The sequence below is a fragment of the Berghia stephanieae genome, chromosome 7, assembly GCF_034508935.2.
Source record: "Berghia stephanieae isolate SIO BIC M18660-M18661 chromosome 7, UCSD_Bste_1.3, whole genome shotgun sequence".
In the NCBI taxonomy this organism is placed as follows: domain Eukaryota; kingdom Metazoa; phylum Mollusca; class Gastropoda; order Nudibranchia; family Aeolidiidae; genus Berghia; species Berghia stephanieae.
Genome location: NC_088366.1, coordinates 19,565,283 through 19,578,697, shown reverse-complemented (window position 1 = coordinate 19,578,697; position 13,415 = coordinate 19,565,283). Strand labels below are relative to the sequence as shown.

Genomic DNA, 13,415 nt, shown 5'->3' with positions numbered 1-13,415 from the left:
CCAACAGAATTCACTATGTACAACATTGTTAACGTAAACCATCCAAAAGGTCACTTATCCAAGACCCTTTGTTTTTATGTACCGTAAAGAATAAAAATCCAAAAGATCAGCCCGGAATCTAGAATAAAAAACTGACTAAAACACACTTTTTACACACTGTTTAACATAATTGCACCTAATGAAGGGGCTGACGTCATTTCAACACACATTTTTCCGGCTAAATTTAGCAACATCTGTAAATGGAAAAGAATAATATATTAATGTATGAAATTATTTTAAATAATCATTTATCTCTTTGTTGATACAAACCGCACGATGATAGCTTGAAAACAAAACGAGCGGCAAGATTTTAAACAAAGCGTACCAAAGACAAGGCCATAGGGTGTCGAAATTCGCGTCCCCTCCCTTATTAAACATTTGTCTAAACTTACAACACGAACAAGATGTTTGATTCTACTGCTGTTTGTTTTTGCTATCTACCATTGAATAGTCGCGAACCATTCAACTAAAAAAAACGTGAAAGCTCTTAATCGGCTGCAGATCTAGACCCTATACAACTTTTGAACACAGAATATATTATGTTTAAAAAGATTCTCGGATTCATTATTTGTTCTCATTTATATTATATAGATAAAGTGATTATTATTCATATTTGTCTAATAGACATTGTTGTGAACGCTCTGTATGCCATAAATAGTTACGTCTATTACCCGATTATGAATTTAAAACTGTTCAAACTTAATCAAAATGCGAAATCTTTGATACACTGTTGATTGAAACGGAGTTCTGTGAACACAATATTGGTTACATAATAATGTAAATAAAGATAAAGGCGCCCTTTACAACATTTTCAAATAAACCCTACGACGTTTCTTTATCTATGAATTGTAGTGTGCCATGCTCTAAGCAATATACATGTAGAATAATTATTCAATGTTCACTTTTAATCAACAAAAATTAAGCATATCATAAACCGTTACGTCTCAATTTCAGCTCACACAATATACGGAGTAGACCACATCAAAATCAACAACACCCATTAGTTTAAAATACTCTTCAATAGTCGTAACGTCACTTCCTTCCTTATGACGCATGGCAACTTAGTAACACTGGCTCTAAACTATCGGAACAATGGCGGACGCCCGTGTGAAATATTTTCCCGGCGAGCATAAAAGCGTATCCAGAGGAAAAAACCCCCATAAATTTGATCATGTTTTGACTTTTACACATTCTGATCACAAGGCATATGAAAAGTTCTAGTCAGCATGAAGAATAAAAAGTAATGATTTTCTTTGTTTTTAACCAAGATGGTCGCAGGGCGGCGTGACATCAGACTACTGAATCCAATTGGCGTACATACGTTTGATTGTCTGCTGTCTGCCAGATATAACTATTGATTGATATAATACATTCTTCACACAAACCCGATTCTCTCAACAACAACGACAAAAAAAACAAAAAAAAAAACAAACAAAAAAAAAAAAACACACACACACACAAAAACTTGAGTTTTTATATAGCGCAATATCCACTAAACGTGCTTAAAGCGCTTTACAAGGGGTCCCTAGCCTTCAGCAACACGTAACATGTCGAACAAGACATGACGCCTTTTAGGCGATATTACATTTTTTTTTCCGACAGAGACAACGCCGTCAACGGCCAGGCACTCAATTCACACCTGAGTACGGTGAGAGAATGTGAGTAAAGAGCCTTTTCCCAGGACTCAACTATGCACTGAGCGAGGCTCGAATTCAGGACCTTCCGATCCGAAAACGAGTGTCATACCACGAGAGCACATAGCCGCACGGATGGTAGCCATTCGCTCTTTGTTTACCTGTAGCCACGCAGTCTTATCAAAAAAAATAAAAGCTTGTCTGCAAAAGGTCTGTGTGTTTATGGAGATTGTATAATTGTGAGCAAAAATACATGTTCATTAATGTTCATGCTCCACTTTAGATTTATTCTCTTTATAATTCTAGCACGAAAGTGTTAACTTTCAATGCGCTCGCATAGAGTGAAGTCTCCTCTCATCGTACAGCACCCCATATCGTACACTTTTACACAAAAAATATTTGTATTTACAAAATAAATATCTGAACATGGGTGTATGACAGGTGCCAGACAAAGCAAGAAAGAAAAATAGAAGAAAAAAAATCCCCCAAAAATCAGTCGACCTCGACTGGGGATCGAATCTCAGATCAGACCTTCTGGTTACTGGTCAGACGCGCTACCATTACACATTTATTGCACTTACACCTACGTCATAAAATCTTGCAATCGTCTTATCAATGTTTTTCATAGATAGTCATGTATCCTATTCCATTCTTTGTTAACGCTTAAATTAATTAAGAAACCGTATTTTAAATTTGATTTTTAGTGTAAATGTTGCTGCTCGAAGCTCGAAGAAATAAATAACAACGTGAAGTTGAATGTAAGCTTCAATTTAATTACAAAAACAGATCAAATGAACGTTTCGGGTTTCCCCTTTATCAACAAAACAGGATGATTGAAACACCACAGATGAATGTGGTGTTTCAATCATCCTGTTTTGTTGATAAAGGGGAAAACCCGAAACGTTCACTTGATCTGTTTTTGTAATTAAATTGAAGCTTACATTCAACTTCACGTTATTATTTATATGATTTTTATAAAATCAATCGACCCTATCGAGAAGGCAAGCTTATTTTTCATCCGTCTGAGCTCAAACTAGAAAAAAAGTTAGTCTCTTTGCTAAGGTTATTTTGCTATCTTATTTAAATAAATAAATAAATAAATAAATAGCAGTCAAATTAGATTAATTTGAATAGTTAATGATCGCGATAATGTATGCAATCAAAGTTTTGTTTTTCAAAACCTTTGTCATCGTGAACGATGGTATACGACTTGAGGAGCCCGTTTTCGTGGATGGTAGCCCATATCGTACATCACTTGTGGATTTGTTCGCCATTTCAACGTATTCCAGTGTATTTTTAATTAAACGATTACCTACAAATGTGATCTAATGCGGCTATGTGGTCTTGTGGTATGACACTCGCTTTCGGATCGGAAGGTTCTGGACCAATCGTCACCAAATTTTGCATAGTGTTTACAATTGACACACACACGCGCACATATAAATATATATATATATATATATATATATATATATATATATATATATATATATATTATATATATATATATATATATATATATATATATATATATATATATATATATATATATATATATATGCATGCATACATACATATACTTATGTAGTTAACAGCATCACATTTCTGCAAACATGTAGACGGAGTGGGGTAAAACGTTTCTATCAACATCGAAGGAGAAAGGGAAGGGGTATTTGAAAATAGAGCAAAGGTCGTAGGTAGTAAACGACATTATCAGACTTGCCTATTTGTATATTTAATAAATCGTAGTTTAAGAGATAAAGACGGTAGTCACTTTTGTTAATATTATAGACTTGATAATTGATTTATTTGCTTAGTTTTATTATTCATTTATTTATTTATTTAGTTAGTTATTTTTGCCAATAACTATAAGGTCAATATCCATATGCCTACGATTAATGTGTATGCATATAAAAGAAGAAGATAATAATAAACTGAAAAAGTTACGACAAAAGTTGGATGTCTCTCAATCATGAGGTTTAAAAATAATAAGAAAAAAAAACCCAAACAAACAAACATTTTGAAAAGGAAATAAAAGAGAACCCCCCCCCCCCCCCTATCAACAATTTACTCTCACAATGATGAAACGACACTTCGAAATCCTTTAACTCATGTGGTCGGGAACTAACCATAATTTTCACTAAGTTTTAAGGACTTTGGAATGCTCATGTATTTTTGACATTAGAGCCAACATTTCGTAATGCTACAAATTTTTCGTAATAGTTGGCAGCTCTGATTTTATAATTCAAGCCCGGAAAGACACCGCGGCTGGAGAATCATTATCATGTGACACTCACGTCACGTGTTACCGGGGACGCGATGACGAACGATTGATGAGCTAGACACTAACGTTGTGTTTGGGTGGGAAGGATAGGGGCGTAGTGGATTTCACGATTCACAATCAACAGGAGAACGGAGTAAGTTCAGACATTATTATTATTATTATTATTATTATTATTATTATTATTATTATTATTATTATTATTATTATTATTATTATTATTGTTATTATTTTTACTATTATTATTATATTCTTCTTTTCTTCTTCTTCTTCTTCTTTCTTCTTCTTCTTCTTCTTCTTCTTCTTCTTCTTCTTCTTCTTCTTCTTCTTCTTCTTCTTCTTATTTCTATCTCTCTCATTTTATATCTTATTATTATTATTATTATTATTATTATTATATTATTAATTATTATTATTATTATTATTATATTATCATTATTATATTATTATTATTATTATTATTATTATTATTATTATTATTATTATTATTATTATTATTATTATTATTATTATTATTATCATTTATTATTATTATTATTATTATTATATTATTATTATTATTATTATTATTATTATTATTATTATTATTATTATTATTATTATTATCATTATTATTATTATTAATATTATTATTATTATTATTATATTATTATTATTATTATAATCATTATATATATTATTATTATTATTATTATTATTATATTATTATTATTATTATTATATATTATTATTTTATTATTATTATTATATTATTATATATTATTATTATTATTATTATTATTATTATTATTATTTATTATTATTATTATTATTATTATTATTATTATTATTATTATTATTATTATTTATTTATTATTATTATCATCAAAATTATTATCAATATATTATGTTAAACTTACTTTAAATTGGAATTCGAAATGTTAATAATTGAAATCACCGTCGCTAAAGGTGAAATTCCAAGGTTTCAAAAAGAATTTTCGGATTGAGCTGGCAAGGAAGTGTCTTGTATTTCAATGAAGCGTTAGAACTTTCAAGTCATATCATTAATCGATCAGTTTTTATAGTTATAATAATAATAATAATAATAAATGGCATTTATATAGCGCTTTACCCCGTTGTCACAGGCTCTAAGCGCTTTACAGTGATATAAAACAAAACATATTACAGTGAGACAAGTGTGAAGGAAACGTGATACGAATTCAATTTAACAACAACAAAATATGAAAATAATATTGCAACATTATGACGTAAAAGATAAAACTTTAAGCGAGATTTGAACGTTGTCAACGAATCCGAGCATCTCACGTGTGACGGGAGAGAGTTCCAAAAATGGGGGGCCGAAAATTGAAAAGACTGTTCACCTATTTTACGCAATGGCTTAGGTTTGACAAGGATTGATTGGTCATTGCTTGACCTCAAGTTTCTATTGGGGACATATATGTTTAGAAGGTCTTTAATATAGGAGGGACTGTTCGTGCTCAGGGATTTGTAGACAACAGTACAAATCTTATAGGCAACTCTTTTTTCAACAGGAAGCCAATGTAACTCACGGAGAAGAAGAGTTGCTGACGGGTATTTTTTGTTATTGCGTACAATGAGCCTGGCTGCGTTATTTTGAGCAACCTGAAGTTTGCTAATTTTGTCTTTAGTTAAATTCGCCCAAAGGGAGTTACAATAGTCCAATTTAGATAAAACCAAGGAATTAATTAAAAGTTCTGTTATATGCTTCAGTATTAAATTACGAATTTTGCTTATTTTTTATAGTTATCCGTTTCTTTCAAGTTGAACGAAAGAGTACAGCACCTTAGTTACTCAACGCAGAAATTCAGTTTTGGGGTTATATATTTGGTAAATGGTCATGTATTCTGTTGCTTAATATTTGAATTTAATAAGACGTCTATCTGTGAGTGTACCAGGGTTATCAATTCATTTTAAATCAAGTTTTTATTTATGTATGTATGTATGTATGTATGTATGTATGTATGTATGTATGTATGTATGTATGTATGTATGTATGTATGTATGTATGTATGTATGTATGTATGTATGTATGTATGTATGTATGTATTGGGGCAATTTTGGCTGCCTTTGGGACGATTGTGTGGCTATGTGGTCTGTGCGGCTATGTGGTCTAGTGGTATGACACTCGCTTTCGGATCGGAAGGTTCTGGGTTCGAGCCTCGCGTTCGGCGCATAGTTGAGTCCTTAGAAAAGGCTCTTTACTCACATTCTCTCACCGTACTCAGGTGTAAAATGAGTACCTGGCCGTTAAAGCGTTGTCATTTTCCGAAAAATTGTAATATCGCCTAACAGGCGTCATGTCCCGTCCTACATGTTAAATGTTGCTGTTGACCAGGGACCCCTTGTTATGTGCTTTGAGCACATTTAGTGGATATTGTGCTATATAAAGCTCAATTTAAAAAGAAAAAGGACAACAGCATCGGTTTATGCAGGATGGTGCAGCTCCCCACACGTCAAAGCATTCCTTGACCTGAATCCGAGCTCATTTTAGTGATCTTATCATTTGCCATTATACGGAGCATCCTTGGGCCTTGGACCTCTCATTGCCCCGACTCGAACCCTCTGGGTGTTTTGTCTTTGGGTTATTTAAAAGACCAAATGTCAGGTTCAATATTCCAGGGTCTTTGTGAATTGAGACATCGAGTGGAAGAACTAGTAGATTTTTTTTTTCAGTTTATAGCAAGCTTGAGGAATATATTTAAACAATCTAAATATTTGTATGTCAACATAATGGCGGAGAGGCAAATGATTTGAAGGAACGCAGGACGCTACCTCCTATCTTAAATTAGACATCAGACACCGAGCCGGTCAGTGATTTACTGACATTCTCTCATCGTACTCAGATGTAAAATTAGTACCTGGCCGTTAACAGCATTGTCTCTGTCAGAAAAATTATAATATCGCCTAACAGGCGTCATGTCCTGTCCTAAATGTTAAGTGTTGTTGTTGGTCAGGGACCCCTGTAAAGCACTTTGAGCACGTTTAGTGGACATTGTGCTATATAAAAGCTCATTTTTTTTTATCCGGTCAGTGATTGGATGGAAGCAGCGACGTTTGTCGGTTACACTAAAAAACATTGACAATCTATCCGATCCACAAATTCTTCTCCACATTCACGAACTATCCTGAAACTTCCATCACGAAACAATATTCAAATGACCATTCCTACGACGCGTGTAAGTTGGTGACGTCCATGAGGACCTAAGGCTTCCTCCTCTTTCATTGGACTCAAGTCTTCAAAGCCCTTGAAACATAACTTGCCCCGAGTTTAATCAAGTTTGAATAAATGTCTCTATCTGATAGAATACTAGAAGCATTTTGAAGCTCATTGTGGATTGTGAAACCTTGGAAATGTCTTATACGAAAATGTGATGTATTTCTTATTTTACCAATTAATTTGCTTGTTTCCAGTTTTGTTGTTTTGTGGTATGACAATCGCCTTCGGACATGTAAATCTTTGTTGTCTCTCTGTTGGAGACAAAACGTTAAGTCTATTGAAATGGCTCTCGTTTCACATTCTTTATCCCTGCTGAGGTGTAAAATGAGTAAGTACCTTGCCAGTAACAGAAAAAAATGCAATAACGTCTTATAAGGATCATGTCTCGTCCTACAAATTTTATGTGTTGCCTTGAAATTTGTTATGTTAAGAAATTTGAGCACATTTAGTGCACATAGCTCATTGTACAAATTCACGTCCTTTAATATATATATATATATATATATATATATATATATATATATATATATATATATATATATTATATATATATATATATATATATATATATATATTCAATATGGAACAATAATATGATGCTAAAATACTGATTCCAATCACCTTGGAAATTTACAACTAGTCCTCCAGAGGAAAGGATGCATACAATATGCAACTGATCTTCTGGTTTCAGAGCGATAGCATTTCATCTTATTTTCTAGCCTAAATAGATTATGGACGTCAACAAAGAACATCCTCTTACTAAAATAGTTATGATTAAATACGTAACCCATTCATTGTTCATGCAGTGTCTGGAAACTTGGTAACACTCTTTCAAAGAATTTTGAACCGGATGAGAGGTAGGTGTGACGTCATGAATTCTGTATTTTATTGGGACTATGTTTATATCTTTCTAATATAAAAATAATTTATTCTTGCAGAATTTTCAAAGAACTCCATGAAAATGTCTTTGGCACATTTTCGATCCATTCTTATTTGTTGCATTATTTGCACGGTTGTGGGTAAGAATAAAATCACAGACCAAAAGCAAGCCCAGGACGCCTTAGACGAGTACAATAGAAAAGCAGAGGACATTCGTTATACAGCAACTGAGGCTGTATGGACCTTCAACACCAACATGACGGATCATAATAGAAAGCAATTGGTATGATATATATATATATATATATATATATATATATATATATATATATATATATATACATTATATATATATAATTTGCATATAAACATAATATATATATGTTTATATGAACATAATATATATCTATATATATATATATATATATAATATATATATATATATATATATATATATATATATGTATGGTGTGAGAAAATAAACCGAAAAAGTATGGCGCTTTTCCAATACAAAGTAAGATTCAGAAACATTCGAAAAATTTCGAGCAACAAGAGTAAAAACCGTAACTTATCACTTGCCAACTTTAACTAAAAGTCTTTAATTGGTTTCCGAAATAGTGCCGATTATATCAAAGTAGTCTAATAAAAAAAATCACGACATCAATAATTTCCAAACTTGAGTCTTGTTTTTTTTCTTTCGCTTGAAATCCGCATAGTCTAATGATTATTGATGTCTACGGTCAAACAAAGTCAGGCATTCCAGACTTGACCATGATAGCCACACGTGTTCCATTAAAAATTATGGTGTCTGCTGAAGTAAGTGTTGGCAGGGAAGGACAGGATTGAATTTCATTGACAGGCCAACAACAAACGTGAACGGGCAAAATTATTTATTATTGTTTTGAAGAAAAACTTATTCCAGACTTTGTTTCTGTTAATCCTGATTGGTCATTTGTTTCTCAACAAAACGAGGCAACCTCCCACACTAGTAACATTATAAAGTTTTACTTTAAGATAAAATGTTATTCATGACAGTCTCAAGCCTGTAGAAACCTCAGAGGGGATGGCTTTACATGGATGTCACATGAAAACTGGTGCTTAGATGCTATTTTTAGCTTCTGGTCCGTTGATCAAACCCCCTAAAGTAGCGTTTTCGCCAAACCGCTGATCAAACGTCTGATGTCTACATCACAGCTTAGTGCATCGAGTTTTTTTTACGACGATCAAAACTTGGATGCCTCTTCAGAGGATTATTCAACATGGTTCCAATTGGAAGAAGGACGGCCTGCTGCTCGCATTCCTCTGCAATGATAACGTCAATACAGGAATGGGCTTATTAGTTAGTAATAATGTAGGGTATGGGTAATTTCTAGGAGAAATAAAAGAAATTATCTAATTATGATTAAGGAATAATTTTGCTGGAATGATTATTGATTAGTCTCCAAGCTAGCGATCTAAAACAATAGACGGAGAATAAGATATGGTTGATTTAATTTTTACTTAAATTATGTAACCTATGCAGATATCAGAGCTTTTTGATTAATTTATAGTTTGACGTACTTTGATCAATTTTAAGAGAATAGCGCATCCCTTCTCAGTCGATGTATTCAAAACCCGAAATATAAGGGCAATGGGGGGAGTTTATCTCTGATGAAGACATCAAAGCTTTGGTCAGCGGATTGGTGAAAATGCTACTTCATCGGTTTGATCTACAGGCTTTCGACATATATATATATATATATATAATATATATATATATATATATAATATATATATATATATATATATATATAATTTAAAATATTTACCACAATGTTTGGGGCAGTCTACATCAATGTTTCAGGCTTAATTTGCCATCTTCAGGACTGAGTTGTTTTGTCAACAAAACAACTCAGTCCTGAAGATGGCAAATTAAGCCTGAAACATTGATGTAGACTGCCCCAAACATTGTGGTAAATATTTTAAATAATAATTCGCTCCATTACTACATGTCGAGCACTTTTCGTACCATATTTGTATCAAACACGATTCAATATATATATATATATATATATATATATATATATATATATATATATATATATATATATATATAATCGTGTTTGATACAAATATGGTACGGATAGTGCTCGACATGTAGCAATGTAGAAATCCTGTCACAACTGCAACATACACACACATACATCGGCCTCTATAGAGATGGCGGACTCGCTATAACCAACAAACGACCAAGAGCGAACGAAAACATAAAAAAAATCTGTAAAATATTCCAAAACAACAATTTGAAAATCACGATAGAAGCAAACAAAAAATCAGTTGACTTCTTCGACAACACATTCGACATAAAATCCAATTCATTTCAATCGTTCAGAAAACCAAACAACACCATTAGCTACTTTAATAAAAACAGCAACCACCCCCATTCAGTCATTAAAAACATACCAAAAAGCATAGCACTGAGGGTGAGCAAACTTTCGGAAAACAGAGAGATATTCAACGTCGCAGCCACCCCCTACAAAGAAGCATTCATAAAAAGCGGATACAATACACCATTTGAATACAGACATGTAAACCTCAACACACAAGTGAAGAACGCAAAACAAGAAAACAACATATTACTTGGTTCAACCCACCTTTCGACAAAAACGTCAGCACAAACATTCCTGAAGTTAATTGATACACACATTCCAAAAAACCACAAGCTACATAAAATTATCAACAGGAATACCATTAGAAATAAGCTACTCGTGTATGCGCAACATAGAACAAATAATTTCAAGCCACAACACAAAAAAATTAATAAACCACCGACAAGAGCAAAACCCATCCACCAGAAAATGCAACTGCAGAAATAAGGAACATTACCGCTAAACAAACAATGTTTAGAATCAAGTTTAATTTACCAAGCCACCGAAACTAAAACAAACAAGCAAGAAAAATATGTAGGACTAAGGGAAAATAATGTCAAAACAAGATACAACCTTCACACCTCAACATTTAGAAACGCTAACAAAAAACATCCACAAAACTCAGCGAATATATTTGGAAATTCAAAGACAACAAACTAGACCACAACATGTCATGGAAAATTATATCGAAAGCAACAGGATACACACCAACATCAAAATAATGTAGCTTATGCCTGGAAGAGAAATAGACTATAAACACCCTCATGAAGCCACATTCAACACGGAAAATGAGATGTACAATACTTGTCCACATCGACGGAAGTACTTACTAATCAACTACAAACCGGAACAACTTCAACAAACAACAACAGACAACAAACCGAACTCATGTAACACACAGTCTTGACGATGGCTGAAATATACTATAAAAACTAAGAAATATACTATAAACACCCTCATGAAGCCACACTCAACACAAAAAATGAGATGTACAATACTTGTCCACATCGAAGGAAGTACTTACTAATCAACTACAAACCGGAACCACTTCAACAAACAACAACAGACAACAAACCGAACTCATGTAACACCCAGTTCTGATGATGGCTGAAAAGGCCTGAAACATCGATGTAGACTGACTCCAACATTGTGGTTAATATCAACATAATATATATATATATATATATATATATATATATATATATATATATACACATATATATATTATATATATATATATATATATATATATATATATATATATATATATATATACATATATATATATATATATATATATATATATATATATATATATATATAATATATATAAATGTAAATTTTCACTCACATTATTCTTGCCAAGACGATTCGTTTCAGTGTTCCCACCTCATCAGTCGGCATAATCTATTTGTAAGAAATGTCCGTAGAAAACTCCAAACTAACGTTGTTTCGCTGCCTAGTGGTGACTAGTTTTGATGTGTAGTGTGATGTGCTCTCGTGTTTATATTATGAGTGTCTGTGTGTATGTGTGTGTGTGCGTGTAGGTGTGTTGTGTGTTGTGTGTACATGTGTGTATGATATTGTAGTGGAATGTGGTGCGGCGGGGGGGGGCGTAGGGAAGAGGGGGAGGGAGGGTATAATGGGGTCGGGAGGGGGGGAACAAAGGGGGGGAGGAAAGGGGGGGGGGAAGGAAAGGGGGGGGGGAGGGTTATTTGGCTTTTTGCGTTTTGAGCTTGAATTTGTTAGAGTGTCTGCACATTGTCATCAGTTCAGATCTTTTGTTTAAGGTGCTATTGTTTCTGTGGTTGTGTAGTAAAATCTCCAGTTTCTCTGTCAGGCATAAATTGCATTTTCTGGCACCGCATCTGTAGGGGCTGCTTTGCTTGACGACCTCCCAGGTTATTGTTGGTGTTTTTTGTGTGTTTATTTGTTCCCAATAGTGCATTGCTAAATATATATATATATATATATATATATATATATATATATATATATATATATATATATATATATATGCGTGGTGGTGGGTACTTGTAGCTACGAGAGTGCTCGGTAATAATGGTTATTTATATATGTATATATATATATAATATATATATATATATATATATATATATATATATATATATATATATATACATATATTTATTTACTCTTGTTTTTATTTATGCATTATTGAATTCATGTATTTGATGTTGCCTATCAACAATGTTACTGGTTTTAAATTTGTTTTCCTTTTAGTTAATAGAATTGACTTGATATCTTTCTGCTTGCAAATGGCTTTAAATAAACTTGAATTTGAACTATTTTATTTCAGTATTCACTGCGTTTGATATATTATGGGATTTGATTTAAAAGTTATTTCTTAATTTTAGCTTGAACAACGTCATGCACTATCTAAGTTTGACCGAGAAGCAGCTCAGAATATGTCCCGTTTCGACACGACTAATATGACGGAGCTCATCAAAAGAGAGATCAAAAGTATCTTGGATATAAGCATTGCAGCTCAAACAGACCAAACAAAATTCAAACGGGTAAGTGCTTCATTGTGCGGCTATGTGGTCTTGTGGTATGACACTCGCTTTCGGATCGAAAGGTTCTGGGTTGGAGCCTCGCGCTCGGCGCATACTTGTCCTTGGAAAAGGCTCTTTCCTCACACTCTCTCACCGTACTCAGGTGTAAAATGAATACCTGGCCGTTAACAGCGTTGTCTTTGTCCGAAAAATTGTAATATTTCCTTACAGGCGTCATGTCCTGCCTACATGTTAAATGTTGCTGTTGACCAGGGACCCCCTGTAAAGCGCTTTGAAGACATTTGTGACCCTCCGCCTTGAAACGGTATTCAGTCGGATTTTTCAATTTTGGGTTTTAGGTACACAATCATAGCTTATTTTATGCTTTAAAATTGGATACCAAATTAATAACATTCTGAT

General features: G+C 33.0%; 1 protein-coding gene across 1 annotated transcript in view; it reads left to right on the top strand.

Moving 5' to 3' along the window:
• The first annotated feature begins 4,035 nt into the window (after nucleotides 1-4,035).
• Nucleotides 4,036-13,415, top strand: part of LOC144976487 (angiotensin-converting enzyme-like) — a 67,584-nt gene continuing 58,204 nt past the window's right edge. Inside the window, exons 1-3 of the mRNA XM_078920776.1 lie at nucleotides 4,036-4,090; nucleotides 8,131-8,354; nucleotides 12,858-13,016. Of these exons, the coding sequence (XP_078776902.1) occupies nucleotides 8,148-8,354; nucleotides 12,858-13,016 (366 nt within the window). The 5' untranslated portion in view covers nucleotides 4,036-4,090; nucleotides 8,131-8,147. The remainder of the gene's footprint in view (nucleotides 4,091-8,130; nucleotides 8,355-12,857; nucleotides 13,017-13,415) is intronic.